At 35.6% G+C, this 18,609-nt stretch overlaps 1 protein-coding gene across 8 annotated transcripts in view; it reads right to left on the bottom strand.

Annotated features, from left to right (window-relative positions):
- Positions 1-326: 326 nt before the first annotated feature.
- MAP3K1 (mitogen-activated protein kinase kinase kinase 1) overlaps positions 327-18,609 on the bottom strand; it is a 57,337-nt gene continuing 39,054 nt past the window's right edge. For all 8 annotated transcript variants that reach the window (XM_035310568.1, XM_035310572.1, XM_035310574.1 and 5 more), the window contains 16 exons: positions 18,440-18,556; positions 17,747-17,895; positions 15,202-15,323; positions 14,380-14,461; positions 14,076-14,253; positions 11,988-12,278; positions 11,446-11,567; positions 10,444-10,535; positions 9,997-10,186; positions 8,407-9,682; positions 7,213-7,365; positions 6,384-6,546; positions 5,046-5,177; positions 3,919-4,061; positions 3,319-3,450; positions 327-2,103 (listed from right to left, as the gene is read on the bottom strand). In XM_035310568.1, coding sequence (XP_035166459.1) covers positions 1,954-2,103; positions 3,319-3,450; positions 3,919-4,061; positions 5,046-5,177; positions 6,384-6,546; positions 7,213-7,365; positions 8,407-9,682; positions 9,997-10,186; positions 10,444-10,535; positions 11,446-11,567; positions 11,988-12,278; positions 14,076-14,253; positions 14,380-14,461; positions 15,202-15,323; positions 17,747-17,895; positions 18,440-18,556 — 3,492 coding nt within the window. In that variant the 3' untranslated portion in view covers positions 327-1,953. The remainder of the gene's footprint in view (positions 2,104-3,318; positions 3,451-3,918; positions 4,062-5,045; positions 5,178-6,383; positions 6,547-7,212; positions 7,366-8,406; positions 9,683-9,996; positions 10,187-10,443; positions 10,536-11,445; positions 11,568-11,987; positions 12,279-14,075; positions 14,254-14,379; positions 14,462-15,201; positions 15,324-17,746; positions 17,896-18,439; positions 18,557-18,609) is intronic.

Genomic DNA, 18,609 nt, shown 5'->3' with positions numbered 1-18,609 from the left:
CTGATTAGCTGAGGTTCATCAGTTTATACAGTTTACATTTCTGCCAGAAACAGTATTAATCTGACAACTGATCTTCCAGTACATGAATTGGCAAGAGTGCATCCTTTAAAGCTTGCACGTAAGAAAGACACAGAAACAATCTTATTAGAACAAGAAATTCTAAAGTGGTCAAAAAAAAGTCAAGTACAAAACAGTTAGAGCTACCAAACTTCACATTTCGGTATTATCTTTTTAACTCTTCAAAGTCCGCAAATCTGCCAAGACAAAGGAATGTAAAATTTCCAAAAGAAACACATTCACAACTAATGACACTGCTTTTTTTTTTAATTAGTATGAGCACTATCATTGCTGTAAACTTATCTTTAAGATGTTTTACTTCCAATTTGTGTTGTACATTTTTAAACATACTATAGCTTATTTAGTTTGTCCTGAGTCTTTGAAAATAACCAATTCTATTTCAGTCCCACAATTCAACTGGCTTCTGAAGAGTTAAAACACAAACAGTATTTTTATCAAATGGATTAAACACAATCAGTATATGATTTAAAAATATCCCCATTAAAAAAAGCAAAAGAAAAGCTGCCATTTTCCTTCAGAATTACATGCATCAGAATCTAAAAACCTGCCTTTAGAATAATTTTAAAAACATGTTTTAAAAACACACCTGCTAAAAACAAAAGTTTTGCACTATAGGTGAAGCTTTACTTCACATTTTATCTTGCTTTTCAAGTCCAAGTTTGCTTCTTGTTAAAATAAATACCTTTCTTATGGTAATTTTTTTTTTTAAAACATTTAGAAATTAACTTATCACTAACAACTACAGTAAATAGATGATGTATGGCAGAAGGAAAACAGCAGGTAAAACTTATTATCAGTAACATATGCGACCTCAGTTTTGCTACAGAAAGAATGAGATTTACTCATAGTTGGCACCTGCTCCCACAGAAGTACAGGACAAAGTCTCCCATAAACTTCAATGTGAACTGGGTTTGAGGCCTTTGACTTGAAGTTTCTCTACTTAATTTGCCAGAATAGATTGTACGAAAAGCTATATGAAAAGAAGGCTCAACAACATTTTGCATGATTCAGACTCTGAATTGTTTTACGCAGAACATTTTTTTATAGTAAACTATACTATGAGAGCCTGAAACACTGACTTGAAGGTGGCATTTTATTTCATTTCATATTTCCAGCAAATCTGTTTTTAAAACTTGTGTCAGCAAGATATTCAGTGACACAGTTTGCATCTTTTTCTAAAGACTATTTTAAAAGATCACCTTTCCCTGAAAGTTAAAAATACAATGAAAGCACAAAACTTTAATTTCAAAAGAAATTACACAGCCAGCAGTAAATGCACAGTGAACCTCAACTGCCTGCTCTTACTTTAAGGAAGGCAATTTTTTAATTTTTTTTTTTAAAGTATCCATCAACATTTGGATTTCTTACACAGAGAACTTTGTATAATCAAAAGGGACAGATACATAACTTCCTTTTAACCAGTGCTGAAAACTGACTGTAATTGCAGAATCCTCTGCTTACATGTACTTGATGTAAGATGGAACAGTGATTGCTATATTAAAATAGATCCTGAGCCCCTCAGCCATTAATATTGCTGAAAAAGTGCTCTAAATAAAGTAAAAATCACTTATCTGCTAAATAATCATGCAGACTTAAAGCAAAATGCTTTTGTGTTGACACAGAGCCAGATGTTTGAAAAGGCACAGTTTACAAATCTCTGCACATGTTGTGAAATGTTGCATACTAAGCTTAGGTAAAGATCTCGATTTGTCAATCACATACTTAGGTAGGGTCCTCCACTGGCCTTAAGTCCTTGATGTATCTGTCATTAAGGCCATCAGAATAACACAAGCTGCTGTGCTTAACTGCACTGAAAGACAGTTATTACATATTCAGTAGCATCTTCTTCAGTATATCAGCCTTACGCATAATTAACTACCATGTAGTACGGAAGACTGGGTGTTTCAGCAGCTCTCTTGATGGGGGTCTGTCCTGAGGTTGAAGTTCTAAACACCGAAGAGTCACATCCCTCAAACCAGGAGACAGATGTGAAGGGATTGATGGAGCAGTAGTTGCACTAGCAATCTGAACAAGGAGGAAAAAGAATTTTAGAAGTCAATGACTCTTAAGCTCCCTCTTCTACCGCAAAAGCCTTCAACAAGCTGATCATTTTCAGCTGACAAGTTATACTGCATACTTTTATCCACCTAGCACATTTCCCACTGCAGTTTGAGGACTACATCAATTTTTTCCATGTTATAAAATGGGTCTTAAGTTCCCTTTATGCCTCTTTCCCCACTAATGTATGCTCACTTGCTTTTCACGGTGCTTCTCTCCTTGCACTTTTCTCTAATTTTTCTTCTTGCAGCAAAATTCTTTAGTGACCAAGTGCAGGACATGCCATAAAAAAGCTTTTATGTCAAACTTCTGGGTATTCTTTAGTCTACCACTTGCCATTGGTGTTAACTGCCACGATGGAAGAAAGCATGGACATAGCTTGACATATTGTTATGCAACATCGCTCAGTTAAATCTAGGTATGCTCTCTTGCTTTGCCTTTACTGTGTTTCTGCTACCACCCCACCAGTCTTTTTCAGATAGATTACTCCCCAAATTCATTTTCACCTTCACTAGGCAAGATTGAGAACACTAGGGTGACACCACCAGATTCACACAGACATCAAATCATTAAGACAATTATATTTCTTGTTTGAATACTACTGTGCTAATTTGGTTTTGTGGAAACTCTTTCTTCAGTCATGCTAATGAAGACAATAATCACTTTCTTTACCCGTGGCAGTATTTTCTTCACGCCTACAGTTCATCTAGATTTTTAGAATCAAATGTATCTAATTAATTTTAGTAAGAAGCACAAATGCTGAAATTGATGACCTAGAAAAGGGAGGGACAATATTTATATACAGCATGGCATGATAGATAATCTTTTGGTGAAATCTGGTTGTGGAACATCAGGTTTTACCGAAGGACATTCCCCACTATGAAATATGAATACACAGAAATGTTTTATCGTAGAAACACTTTTCTTTTGCTCCCACATTTTACATAACTGTAAGAAAGAGTTCAAATCCTTAACTAGAGGAAGATGATCTGATCAACTCTATTCCTAATTTATTTTTTGGCCTGTTACATTATATATCGCAGAACAGAGCTTTTTCTGCAGATTAAGAAGGGCCATTGCAACAACTCCTACTACCTGTATGCTTTTCTAAAATTCACACTGCTATACATTTGAAGCTGGTTGGCATCTTTTGTAGCATATTTGTAACAACAAATACCTCACCTTAAATATTAGAGCAAGGTGATTGGAGTGTTTCTCTGCATTCCAGGGAGGTTTAGCACAAGCCATTTCTATAACGACACATCCAACACTCCACACATCGCAGCTCCTACCATACTGCTGACCTCTCAGAACCTGAACAGATAGACAAAACAAAGCTCAGATTATCCACTTCAAAGTCTCTTAACTCTAAGTAAGTAAAATTCTGTCAAAAAAAAAAATATCAAGTGCATTCTGATCAACATTTTGGGTTAACAGAGTGATCAGTGATGTAAATACCACTAGACAGCCATAGAGGAGAGCTAGTGAAGTGCCTCCTTAAGGGACAAATCAAATAATCTTGCACTCTGTTGACCAAATGGTCACTTGGGCTTTTGTAACAATACTCATGATATATCTTGCAAAAAAACCCTACATATATCAACTTTGACAACAATAAAGAAATGTCATTCTTCCTATGTTGGTATCACTCCCTATTCTTTAGAACAACTATATTTAAAATACATTAGAAGCATTTATAGCAGTCTTCTGTTATCTAGCTGTATGAATTAGGTTACAGAGTTCAAACAATTTTTCAAGTAACTTCCAAAACTGCTTTCTTACCTCCGGTGCCATAAATGCAATAGTTCCCAACAACTGTCCCTGAAACTCCCCAGCACCAGTTCCTTTTGATGCCAACCTGGCTGCAGCTCCAAAATCAGCAATTCTTAATCTATGACCTGTGCTGTCAATTAGCAAATTGGCACCTGTCAACAGCATAATAAAAATACTGCTAGTTGGGTTTCTATTAAAGGCAAATGAATGAATAGACAAATTTCCTCCCTCCATTTCAAAACTATATGTTCACATTCCAACCCCTATTATCGTGGAAATCTAAAAAGTCAAGGACAAGTCTAATAACGTCATTTTTTTGTTATGCCCAAATGATACTGCACATAGGTTTAGGCCATCTGAGAGATTTAGAGAAGCAATCGAAATTTCAAAGTAGGGCAAACACAGGATTCTGGAACCATGCCTGGAGCTCAAACAATGAAAGAATAGTGATCTAAAACCCTGGAGGTTTTCATTGCCTGCAGCTCCCTGTGAAATTTAAACTTATTTCATTCTTTAGTAGCTTTGAGAGGTTTTTAAGAGAATTACATAGCAAACGAAAGTTTTCCTATTTTAAGGAGAAATATTAAAAGCCAAGTGTTTGCCACTATTAGGTCAATACTTATCTGTATCTCTCTCGTTTGTGGACAGATATAGTGATATTAAAGGCTGAAGTTTAATAAGGCTTGAACTTCCCAGTAAAGTCCAAATTTTGTTTTTGTCAAACAGCACAACTTTGTTTACATTTGATCAGGATAAAGGAAGAAGTCACAATATTGCTATACATTAGAAACCTGACCTCCTTGTTGTGTCTTGTTCAGATTTAATTATCACTTCACAGTAAATATTTACATGAATGTAACTAATTAACATTTAAAGCTATGTGGTGACTTTATATTTCAATTTAGCAATCCAGAAAACAAATTCTTCTCTATCACTGGCACAGGTAGGAAATATCCCCAAGCATGCTGTGAATGTTTTGATTAATTTCTGTAGAACAAAGGTTCTTAAGTTGATCAGACATACTCAACAGACACCACTCTAGAGATGGTATCTAAGAGAAGCAACAACTCTCAAGCCACAATAGATGCTGCTTTCCAAATATTAATTTTTTAGTAGACCTTCTAAATAATTCTTACCTTTAACATCTCTGTGGATTATCTGATTCTCGTGGAGGTAAGAAAGGCCACGTAACAGTTGTTCTGTGTAATTAATAATAACCGATTCTTTGAAAGCTCCATATTTACTTAACAAATGAGCAACTGATCCCCCTAGAAGATAAAAACAGAATTTATCAACACTCATATTTAATATTAGTGGAATGTAGCACTGCCTTCTAAAATTGCAGTTCTCTAGATAAACAGAAATATAGTTGATTACTTAATTACTTTCTGCCAGGAACTGTACGTATTATAGTGACAGATGATTATGCTTCCTAAAATCATCAACCTTCCTTACAAAAAAAAAAATACAAATACTTTAACATACCAAGTACTGCTATATAGATCCTCAAGGATCGGATTTTACACTGTGCTTATCAAAGTACAGTAACATTTCTTGTACTTAAGTGATGTAAAGACACTTCCTAACATCTTATTACTTAAGTAATATCATTACAGAAAAATAAAGAAAAAAAAGATTTTCTGCACTACTGATTGTAAAAACACATACTTCAGCTTTGCTTGTTAGCACCCTGGTATTATTACCAAGTAGTTTCTGCCAGAGACCATAAAGTGCAATGTTTTCTTGCATAGGAAACATGCAATAGAATGTATAAACCACCAAATCTAGTCTTGATAACTAGATCACAACATAAAATCCCATTCCTAAAATAAAGCTCCTTCCTAGACAAAATATATAAACTTTCTTGTCCCTGCTGTATGAAATTATGAAAAAAATTACTAAATTACAACTGAGTAGATTTTGAACTACGTTTTTTTCCTTGAAGCATCCTACTTACAATATATTATTATAAATTTAAGTTCTTAAATGTCTTTGTGTCTTCTGACACAGTTTTTGTGAAAATGCTTGGGACAGAGAAACAAGTAACAGGTATTGCAAAATTTTTAGCAAAGATATCTTAAATAATTATATAAACTTATCTAAATTATTAAAACATTTAAACAGAGCTTCACAAAAAAACGCTGGAAACATATGAAACTGAAGGTGTCTGTCTCAAAGTTTGGCACCTTCTTTAGATGCAGAATATGAGTAAAGTACTAAAATTTCTGTTCAGCTGTATAACAAATCAGACATGGAAAATTTCAAGTCAAAAAATGAATCCCAGTAAGAAAACTGCTATGACTGCTTGAACTGTTTTGTAAGCAAGTAAATCTTTAATCAGCACAAATCTTTAAATCAGGAATGAAAAGAAGTTTGCAAACTTAAGCAACATAGGGAATATTTGCTGTGTATTTTTGCAGAAATTAGTTTCAAGAGAACTGATACTTCATTTTCTTCCACATGCAGTTGTTTACCTGCCATCCATTCAATAAAGAGGTTATAGTTGCTCTTCTCACACGTAGCACCCAACATGCGAATAATATTAGGATGGTTCAGATGACTCATCATCCGTATCTCCTCCCTCAGTGCTTCAACTACCTCTTCTTGCTCAGATGATGTGTTCCTGACATATGTCACCTGTTTTGAAATATGATATTCAGATTTACCTTACATAATTATCTGTTCTGTAACTGTGCCCCCTCCCCAAACCCTTTCAGTACTGCAACAAGAATGGATGGCTTTCTATCTCTGTTCACCATCCAAAAACTTCAATTGTTCTTTTAATCTCAAGTCCTTTCAGCTGAGAATTCATCTCCATGCAAGACAGTCATAGAAAAGTAAGAGTGATCTTGTCAGAGTGATCTTCTGGGGGAAATACTAACAGAATCTCTGGAGTAAAGAACCTTTCCTCTTCACTTTGCTCTGCTTGAACTAGGAAAATAAGGCATCACTTTGGAACCAAGAAATCTGTGCTCCACTCCTAACTGTCACTGATGTATAAACTTGATAAAAGCAAAAATGCATTTGAAAAACTATGAAAAAAGGACCATATAAAAATACATATTTCAAAATGTGTATTAGAAAGTACTGTATTTTTTTATTTTAATAAAAAGTGAAAGAAACTGAAAATACTATGTTAATAACACGAATATAAAGGGTTTGTATTATGTGTTATGTGAGCACATATGACAGGGAGCAGAAGAACTAGGGAACAGTCTGTGAGAGCAGAAGGTTTTTATATAAAATATTCCCCAAAAATATTGAAGAACAAGCAGAATACATTGAAGAAAGTGAAATATTTACCTGTTTTACAGCCATTAATGTCCCCGTTCCTACATCTTGAGCTTGGTAGCAGGAAGAGAAAGCTCCAAGACCAATTTGCTGACCTTTAAGCCATTCTGCATCTTCTCTATAATGGTGTTTTGCTTTGGTATGTCCAGGCAGGGTTTCTGGTGTCTAAAAGTTAAATTCCAAATTAATTACTTGTTTAGCATGCATCTAAAATGTAGATGTTCTGGAAAGCTATGAAATTTCCAAGTTTATATGCCTCTCTTTGCCCATACAGTTATTTATATCACATGTTAGACGTGTTTCAGATGAGACCAGAACACCCATTTTCCATAATTCACACATTCCTACAAGATCTAATAACTGAGTGCTTCCTCTATGTTAGTGTCCAAATGTGAAAGGCAAGATATAAAGACACAAATAGGAGCAGGGCTTTTTTCTATTTCTGAACTCATTTCTAGTCAGGTTTTTACTTACTGTCTAATCTGAAGTACCAAAATCATGTTTTCTACTTAATTTACTCCTGGCAATTTCACATGTTATTACCTCATGCAAATGATCGCAAAAAAAAACAATGTAGTATTTTTTTCTTCTTTCCAGCAACACTACCAATTCTGCCACCTTTCCTACGCATTTAGCCCCAAAAGCTTGCAGCACCTGTCTTACTCCATTAAGTCAACACACTCAACCATTTTGGTGAACCTACATAAAATATTCCTTTCTCTATTATTTCTTGTGCTTCTGTTCACTTGCAATCATTGTTTTTCTGGCTTCTAAATATCTTGCAGCTTCTGTCTCAATGTGTGCAGACAGCATGATCTCTTCCTACTCTTTTTCTTACAGAAACTGATTTAGTACATGATAACCTTCACAGTAAATCAGCACTAAGACCTACTTTAAGAGTTCTACTCCTTCCTGAAAACTTTCTCATATTCTGCTCCCTCACTTTTAAACTTCCTTATTTGCTTTTTTAATGATTGGCACATTAAATGTCTCTCTTTCAAACACCTTCTCTGAACTTGTTAATAACCACAGAAGGTTTCTGTTTGCACGTTCAGTGTGCATACTGAGGGTGTATCTTTATATTCCAGCTTCTAGGAGAGGATACTGAGTCTGTGTTTCTGTAACTCTGAAAACACACCAACAATGCTTTAAATTCCATGAATCTCAATTTAGAGATTTATGCTAAACCTTCACGTGTATACTTACATCCTGCTGAATAATTATGATATCTTCACCATTTTCAACTTGCAGCTGGGGAATTATTGGCAGGGCATCTTGAGACGCTGACATTGCCATAGCAATAGCTAAAGCTTCCTCTTCTTCAGCTTCCATCTTTTCCTTGCATTTTTGATTATGATTTACATCATCTTTGTAAGTATCATCATTTTCTGCCCGCTCAGGAGAAAGAACTGCAACTTCGGACTTGAACGTAACTGTGCCATCACTTGTTGGCATGGAAGCCTCGAGTAGGTCCTCAATACTGGAGTTGAGCTCTGCATTAACATCCAACCGACACTTCTCATCTACCGGTGTGAACACCGTCTCTTCACTTGGAATAACTGCACTGCTATTACTACTATTCCCGTCACACTGTGAAATATCGTTCAGGTCAAGTGTCATACCATTTTTTGAAGTTTCCCCCTGCTTGTTCATATCACATGGAGTGGGTCGTGATGGCTTTGGCCTGTGTATGTGACTGGATGGCAATGGCCTGGCTTGGGTGAAAACTGGAGAAAGTTTCTCTGCTTCTTTATTTTCAGAACAGTTTCTCTGAAACTGGAGAGAGAGTTTCCGCTGTGTTTGAGGAGAAGGTGAGGGAATTTTGCAGGGAATGAATCCCTGAGGTCTGAGTTTAGAGACATCTGTTACAGTGCCAGCTGGTACAGATGGGTTTGAAGGAGAGAGAAGTGTTGGGAATAGTGACTGGGAATGACTGGATGAGGGAGGAGAGTTCAAACACTGACTGTGGGGTTTTCCTTTTGTTTGAACAGCTGGCTTTGGTTGCTCAGTGGTTACTGATGAAACAGGAAGTCCCACAGCAAGGCCAGCCAGTGTCTCAGAAATGTCCTCTGGACTGGCACTAATTTTTTTGTCACTTAAACCTTTCCCACTTTTCCCTGATAACTGGACAGTATTGTTAGGCGTATTATTTTCTGTAGCTTCTGGAGAGTTTTCTGGTACAGGTAGCTGCAAAAAGTCTTCATGTCGACAATCCCCAGACTGCATTTCTTCCATGCCTAGCTGAATAGCTTCTGCAATTTCCATTTCATCTGCTATTGCCATCAAACGTCGACGCATCCTTGCATAATGAGTTGAGCTTGTCACACTCAACATTTCTAAAAGCTTTACAAAAACATGAGGCACTCTTGCCACCATTCTTGCGGCACTCAAAAATACTCTCCGTGATAGCTTACCAACCATTGAGTGGGAATTGTCAATTGACTGCAAGGCGAAATTTAAGAGGGAGAGAAGTTTCTTATACCTAACAACAACAAAAAAAAAGATAGTGTTTTATACAATGATATGCTCTAGTTAACTTGTGCTAAGAAAGCCATTTCAAGACAAAGTACTTAGCTATCAGTATTGCAGTACCAAAAAGACTTAGTGCTGCACTGATGCTTCAGAATTATTTAACAGATCAGAAATATAAAAATGTCAACCATTTGCTCTAAAGTTGGTTTACTCTTTCCTGTAGTATATGCTATTTGTCTACAGGAATTAAACCTGCCATTTTTTGAGATTACCAACAATTTGCTCAACTACAAAGAGTAATAGTCAAATAGTGTAAGCAAGTACCTGTCTACTACAGTATCGGCCTGCAAAACATCTCCACAGACAATGTGAGGATAAAATTCACCAGGAAATTCCAACAGAAGTCTGTCTATAAGACAAAGGCGTCCCAGTAGTGCTTGCCAGTTGCTAGATTCAGTCTGGGTTCCAAGAATACAATTTAAGACATAATCAACACCACCAATACCAATGGACCCTAAAAAAAAGTAGTTAAAAATAAGGATTAGATACATACCTTCACTGTTTTAATTCCATAGGGATCAGAACTGTGTCACACAGAAATACACCTGTGCCCATCTCTAACCCCATCTCTCTATGGGTTACTAACCCCATCTCTAAACTCCAAAGAGCAACACTGTTGCTGAGTTTGGATAAATTTTGTACTTAATTTAAAACACTTCAGTATATTTGCTTGTAATTATAATTCATTTATATATGAAGAGCTATTATTACCAGACTTAAGTATTTCTCTCCCAACTGCCAGCTCGCCTGCTTGGCCTTTACACATCTCCAATAGCGTTGAGACTGAAAGTTGACTTGTTCGACTACAAGAAATTAAAAACAAAATTATCTCTTTTAGCTGATGATTTCAAGGGAAAACATTAAAACATTTTAATAACCATTAGCTTGGAACTCTGCTTGGAAATCAAATTCACATCATTTCATTCTTTTATTTTATTTTACCTATTTCTTTTATTTTAGATGCTCTATTGCTAGACTATTGTTAGTGGAGGTAGGGAACATCTCCATCTGGTTTTAGAAGCAATACTGCTTATTAGGAACTGAAGCAAAAGAGACAAAAATCATGCTGATGGTCTTCTGCATCTAGTACAAAAGCTGAAGAAATGCTTGGTCTGGCAGAGCAGACAGGGTAGCTTGGGACAGGAGGACAAAGCCTGCTCTAGCCAGAACTGCCAGAAGACACTCATTCAAGAACAGCCATCTTCTACCATTATGCTACAATGTAAGAACTAACAGTATTATATTAGCACTTAGGGAAATAGATCTACAACACACTTTGCTGAAGTATGAAACATGCAAATATATTAAACACATAAAACCTGGTAATTGATACTTGCTAGAGAGTTTCAAAAGGCAGTCAGGATAATTAAACTAAAGCAGTCCAACCAGCTGAAAAGGATGCTGAAAGGCTGAAGACTGCACCTGACATTTTCTTTCATTTTATGGAAAAAAGTCTTAATGAAAGCAAAGCATCATTTAAGATCTGTAAACACTGGAAAATTATCAGATGTGTTCAAAACCTATGCCTTTCAAGACTGAAATTGGCTGTAGCAACTACTCTAACAAAAACATACCATGGTATGTTTATACTTATGATCCATATATACTTTACCACCACCTGTGAATGGTCTTCTAATTTCACATAAAATATCAATAAATTAAGCTTCAAGGCATTTCAGTAACAATAGGTATGATGTTCATAGGACACCATACCTGTTGGCATCTGCACATTTAACTAATATTGTCTCTACAACTGGCTTGAGAAGTCGCTGTAGTTTAGTCCTTTCTGCCAAAGTATGACAAGGAGTATATACCAGCATGGCTCTTAAGGTTTTCTAAGAGAAAGGAGAAAAAATAATATATATGAAATTAGTTTAGTTATACATTGTTTGCTTTTAAATTAAAGTTGCAAATATTTTAATGTCATTTATATGAAACTATCAGTGAAATTTTAAGAAGATAAATAGCTTAATATGTACTAGCTGTTAGAATTAGTCATGTATCCTTTGAGATTGGCAAGAAATCAGCAATATAGTTACTGTTAATACTATGCACTGTAGCAAGCATTTCCATGCCAACTCATTTTTTCTGTGGATTTTATTAATCCTGATTTCAGATACTTAGTAGTCAAGTCAGCGATGCTTAACAAAAATATTTACAATTCCTGACTTCATACACCTACTCCTTCTCCCTCCCCTTTCAGAAGTGAAGTAACTTTGAAATTACCCGAATACAATGAGTAAACAACTACTTACTAAAGCAGCAACATACACTTTGTAGACAGGGTCAGCACAGACCATGGACAGCACACTGCAGCAGGATTCCACCACAACATCTCCTGAGATACTGGTCTGAGACGACCCACTAGCTGCTCCCAGAGCTCCAGCACTTGTGTTGTTTCCATTGCTACTTCCAGAATTTCCAGTGCTTTCACCATTAGCCAGTAGTAGAGCACCACTAACATCATGGGAAAGACGTCTAAGTGCCATCTCTCGTATATTCCAGTTTCGAGAAAACAAGCAGCCAACTAACTCCATCCCAAACACCTGCCAAGGAAGAAGCAACCTTGCATAAGTTGAATTGAATAACACTACAACTTAAGAGCAGCAATCAGAAAAGAGAAAAATGTTTCTGGTGACATATCATCTAAATAACGCTAATAGCAAGAATATGTCAGAGGGTATACAGTATTTCTTAAAAAATTCTATGATAGAAATTCTTCTTTAAAGAGTGTGATCCCTGCTCAGTTGAGCCCACCTCTAGGTTGGCAAGTATTTAGCCTATATGGCTCCAGCAATCCATTGTAGGTAACAGTAATTGACAACTTTGTACTTATGTGATACCTGCACAGTCAAGATGAGAATTAGGAATATTACATTTTATTACGTGGACCTTTAATAATATGCCTGAGATTAAGTCTGAAACAAAAAAAAAAAAGTGAAAACATGACTGGGAAACTTTTTTTTCTTTGTACAAATTAAATGTAATTGTTTCCAATAATAACCATAAAACTGATGGGATTCAGAGTAAGGTTTTGAATTGTTACAAGTGCTCTAGAATTAGACACTCATACGATAGAATCCTATTGTATCTCTGTCTCAAATTGTCCACTTAAGCAAAGAGAGAAGATCCCGTGCAAACAACATGTGATTTATGTTCACAAGTGCAAGGTCCTGCATCTGGCTTGGAGCAATCCCAAACACTAATGCAGGCTTGGTGACAACTGGATAGAGAGCAGCCCTGCACAGAAGGACTTGGTGGTACCTGTAGATGATAAGCTCAACATGAGCTGGCAAAGACTACTTGCAGCCCAGAAAGCCAACTAGTATATTGGGCTGCATCAAAAGAAGAGTGACTAGCAGGGTGAGGGAGGTGATTCATACCCCCTGTTCTGCTGTTGTGAGACCCCTCCTGGAGTCCTGGCATTCAGCTGAGGCTCCCAGCATTAAGGTGGACATGGACCTATTATAGAAGGGCCAGAGGAGGGCCAGAAAGATGATCACAGGGCTGGAGCACCTCTCTTGCAAAGACAGGCTGAGAGAGCTGGGGTCATTTAGCCTAGAGAAGACAAGGCTCTGGAGAGAGCTTTATTGTAGCTTTTCAATACCTAAAGTGGGCCTATGAGAAATATGGGGAAAGACTATCAGGGAGTGTAGTAACAGAACAAGGGGTAATGGTTTTAAACTAAAGAAGTTAGATTTAGATTGGCTATTAGGAAGAAATTCCTTACTGTGAGGCACAGGCTGCCCAGAGAAGCTGTGGATGCTCCATCCCTGGAAGTGCTCAAGGCCAGGCTGGATGGGACTTTGGGCAACTTGGGCTGGTGGGAGGTGTCCCTGTCCATGGCGGGTGTGGGAGTGGAACTGAGCGATCTTTCAAGGTCCCTTCCAATTCAAACCAATGATCCCTATGATTTTCCCCTTAATGTTCTCTTATACCAGGCTGATTCAGTAGATACCACCACCCCCACCATCATAACCTTTTTCAGAATCAATTGTATTTAGAAACTCACTCTTTCCTCTTTTCTGTACATTTGCACCCACAGATAGCATTAACAATGCAAATTTTAAATATGGAACGAAGTTGGGCGTATAAAACATTACTCCTCTTATTCCAAGCTCTTTCAAGAAATCCTTTAGTAATTAAGAATAGCAGAAGAGAGAATACACAAGCATATTTCATGCTTTCCAGAAGAGACAATGATCATAGCTTCTTCTGAAGGAAATGCAAGTAGTTTTGCATAAGTGCTGTGCAAACGTAATATTTACTAAGAGCAGAAAATCTAGTGAAACAGTTGAAAATGTTTTTGTAAAAGAAGCTTCAAATATAAAAAGTAAAATTACCTGAATCCATGGCTCAGCTAAATCTTTATAAGCAGAAGGAATCTGCTGGACCCCATAATGAGTAAGGTTAAAATTGCTGTCTTGGGTTCTCCTCTGAGATCCAACTGTAGGCTGCTGTTGAGTTTGTTGCTGAACTACACGGAGAACAGATGACTCCACAGGGCTAGGCAATTCATGACTACAGATTAACAACAAACAGCACAGATTAACAAATGAAACATTAACCGAAGTAAACACTTTACGATATTTAAGAACAGAAATAGAGATCCAGAAACAGACAGTTATATTCAGACTGACCACTTACCTATAGAAATCATGAGATCTCCATTTAGATCTACAAAGAGGACATATAAGTGGCTCTCTGTTCCTTCTACATTCTTCCGCCCCTGGAAAAAAGCAACAGGATATATATTCCAATATTACTGTGTATGTAACTGGAAGATGGCATTAGTATGTTCAAGGTTTACTGAAGAATGTCAGTTTCAGGACACACACTTCTGAACTGAGCCATCTGCAGCAGCCTAATAAATATATGTAGTTAAACTTTTCTGCTTGCAGAAGTGCTTCATTTGAGTACTGTAATATTACAAGTGATGAGCTGAAATATGGGTCTTTTTATACCTCAAACATAAGCAGTATTTTTTTAAAGTATAAACATGCATATGGCTGAATTTTATTTGTTAAAGCAAACTATTTGTATACTTCATTTAATGTAGTATGCAAAAATACTCTGTAATTCATTACATAATCCAAGCTGACAGTGGATGACTTTCATGCATTCTAATGGCAAATCACAGAGGGGTAAAAGTCTGTTCCTGTTCTGATTGGACATACTCTACATGAAAAGAGATTCAAATTTCACTGATTCAAAAAATCATTGCAATCAACTTCTTCTCAAAACACAAAATTACAAGCTTGATTGTGAATAACTGATAAAATACAGCATATCAGTAGTACCTAGAATGGTATCAAAGTCTCATGGAGTTGCAATTACCATGTAAGGGCATTTTTTTTGTTTGTTAACTTTTATCTTTTAAAACAAACAAAATAACGAAACTCACTATGTTATAATACTTTTGCATATTTAGAGTCACCACAATTTAATGAGACAAAGATGACAACATACATATTGACATGCAGTGGTGATGTAATTTGTTCCTGCAGCCATCTTCACACACAGTCAGGCTTTCTTCATCCAGCATGCCTAACAAACAAATGGGGCACATCTGTTCTTCTTCATCCTTCATACTACAAAAAAAGAGGTAATTGTGACTATTAAAACGACATATCAGAATCCAGAACAGGCTTTAACCATAAAAAAATAATTTCCAGTTTGGAACAATCACTTCTAAATGACTACGTGCTATTCAAGAATAATTTTCCCTAAAACTTGGTCTGCATAAGTAAGCAACCAAATTTTTAGAAGCACTGAGGATAGACAACATTTTGTTGAAATGAAAGTCACAAAACGCATGACATCTTTTCAAACTAGGTCAGATACCAATTAGAGACTGAAAGGCCCTGCCTAGGGCACTTAGATCCCCCCCCAAGGCTTCTTTAACAAACCAAGCTTTGCGTTTTTACTTATTGTTTAGTTTTGAAAAGCTAGGAGCTTTTCAGATTTTGAAAGCTATGTACTTCCCCCCCTTCTCCCCCCGCCCGTCATACTCCTTTCAGAATACTGAGTCATGAGTGAGTCTTTATAGCGTTATAGAAAATTGTAAATCCTAGTTGAGGAACACAAGTAAAACTCAAGAATTAACAAAAGATAAACGACAAGTTTTCTGTCATTGATAGAAACAGATGTAACTGATTCACTAATGAAGTGAATATACCTACATATCTCATGTAGATTTAAAAAAACATCATTTGCCTATTTTGCACATTGCTTCCATTTTATCAACCCCACACCTTAAGTTTTAAATTCATGTAACTGGTGATTTCAACAGAAAAAAAATTAAACAGCATTTAAAGAAAAACAGATATAATCTTCTGTAATATTCCTTAAACGTGCAAAATTTATTATTCATATTAAAATCTTAAGTTACAGTTGCCATATGTCTAGAAGTTTTAAGGAATCTTGTATTTGTTCAGCAACAGTAGTTTTAAAAATACTTTGTATATACATTTGTTACTTTACATATATATTCATTACTATTTCCTTGCAAACCGTTGATATGATTTTTCCACTGTAAGTTTTTGCGGATTTTTCAAGGAAAAAAATAAACTCTACAGTGTATTTAAGTATAGAAATATTAATTTTTAAAACTTATTTTTGAAGAATTAGTAATAAACCAAAAATAACTGCAAATCACAGTAAATATCAGAACTGAGTAAACTTTTATCACAAAACGAATCTGATGCTCAGTGTTCTCCAATATTTATATAATGCAAACACAGACTTGCACAAAGTGGTAATCTCTCCCATTGAACCAGTAATGCTTGAAACTAGCCATGAGGTGTACTGGCAAACAATGGAAACATCTTTTATCCTGCCAAAAATGATAAGCACTACAATGAAGTTCACAATCCAATGAAGCCATCCTGATGAAAAAAATAATTCTAGACAAGATATCTAATTAAAAGAACCGGCCACATACATGGTTTCAGAGTAGATTATGTATTTATCTTTTTTTTTTATAAAAAAAAACGTAGTTTACTTGTAGTGACAATTTGGAAAAAATAGACAGTGGAAAGACAATGGGCAATTAAGGTCAAAATCTGTACATCAGAATTATAAAACTGTCTGAATATAGTCATCTAGCCATATGATTATAATCAAAAAATAATATACCAAGGTAGTCCTTATATTAGTGTTTCACTTTACAGAAAAAATGTCAGTTCTGGTTGCCTTCTGTGGTTTGGCCTCTCTAGAGGATGCCTAGTTCACTCGGCCCACTAATTCATGCATACATCATTAGTTTAAGGAACAAGATCTTTGAAATATCAGGAAAAGAATATGCAAGAGCGCGCGAGTAGTGGAGCTTAGTAGAAAAAAAGAAAGCTATCAAAGACTCAAATATCACTTAAAACTGAAAAAAAGACATCTTTTATTATAGTATAAACTAGAAAAATCACATTAGTTTAATAACTCCCTTTGATATTTTATTCACTCATTTTACATGAAAAAGCTTTTTTTTTAAAAATTATCTTAACATACACTTACACATTTTAGTATATGTTTACAAGCACGCAGTGTGTTTACCCAGAAAATTTTCAGTGTATTCCCATATGTACAAGCATATCTCTAAAGTAGTACCAATTTACTAGGACACGAGAAAAAATGAAATCCTGTTTCTTCATTTGTCAACATTTGCACAACTGCTGTATTTGAACAAATGCACATAAATAACTGTTTCTAAAGTTAATACATCCTTCAGTCTTGCATATAATCACATTTTTAAAACTTTTTTCCCAAATTAGTAAATAGTAAAAATTCTTTTCCCAATTCTAGTTAACATTTTTCAAATGGAAGGTATAAAGCAAATATGCCCACTTCTTACCACAATGACTAACACACATTTGAGTCTTGATTGTTTGCAAATATAGAGATTTAACGTGGTTTGAAATGAAAGCATCTTTAAACAAAAAGAATGTAGGTGATTCTAAACCTCCAAAATTATATAAAAACTACATAATAAAGCTTTTAATTCCTTTAGAAAAATACTAACCTGTGTTCTGAACTAGATGTAGAAGTACTAGATGATGACAATGTATGAGAATTTGACATGCGTGAGACAAACTTCTGGATGGTGTTACGAGATGGAGCTTTGATCCTCGAGCTACGCCTACTGTGATATTTCTGGAACAAACTCTCAACCTAACATCAGAAAAAGATAGTAACAGTAGCATTTATGCTATGAATAGCTTGTATTTAAAGACAACATTACCGAAGCTTAACTATTACTAGAAGAGATCTATTGACCATCGCAATAATATATTAGCAGCAGAAGTACCGGGAATTTCAGAAATTTTTCTAATAGAGATCACAAGAAACACCATTTACATCAAAAACCTATTTATTAAGAATAACTAATAATTTTAAGTATACACACATCCTTCTGATGACCCATGTTTTATTTAATTTTCAACTAATCAGAGATGCAAATAACTAGGTTTGACTAGAAAATCCAAGATTTGAATCATTCACTACACTGCAACTCTCTACTAATTCTTTTAGTTAACACCTTTTATTTGCATTTTTTTTTCTACCTACATATCTCTTCAGATTAAATGAAAAACAATTAAAAGCTAATTCTCATTGCTTTGAAATACAGCAGTTTTCAGCATTTTTAAAATAGTGTCCTGAAAACGTTTACCTGGCAGATTTTAGATTGCCATTAGATTTTTATGAGATTGATTACCTCAAAGTTCTTCAGTGTCTTTCTCCATAGCATTGGGTCTGAGGGTTCAAGCTGGAACACTCGCAGCATAACAAACAACAGATGAATACAAAATGTTCCGCGACCACAGCTACAAGTCTGCAAAGAAAAGTATATGCTAGGGCTCTACTGACTAGGTAATTACATGGATC

This window comes from Oxyura jamaicensis, chromosome Z, assembly GCF_011077185.1.
Source record: "Oxyura jamaicensis isolate SHBP4307 breed ruddy duck chromosome Z, BPBGC_Ojam_1.0, whole genome shotgun sequence".
NCBI classification, from domain to species: domain Eukaryota; kingdom Metazoa; phylum Chordata; class Aves; order Anseriformes; family Anatidae; genus Oxyura; species Oxyura jamaicensis.
The sequence above is the reverse complement of the archived record's forward strand: the minus strand, read 5'-3'. Positions and strand labels throughout refer to the sequence as shown.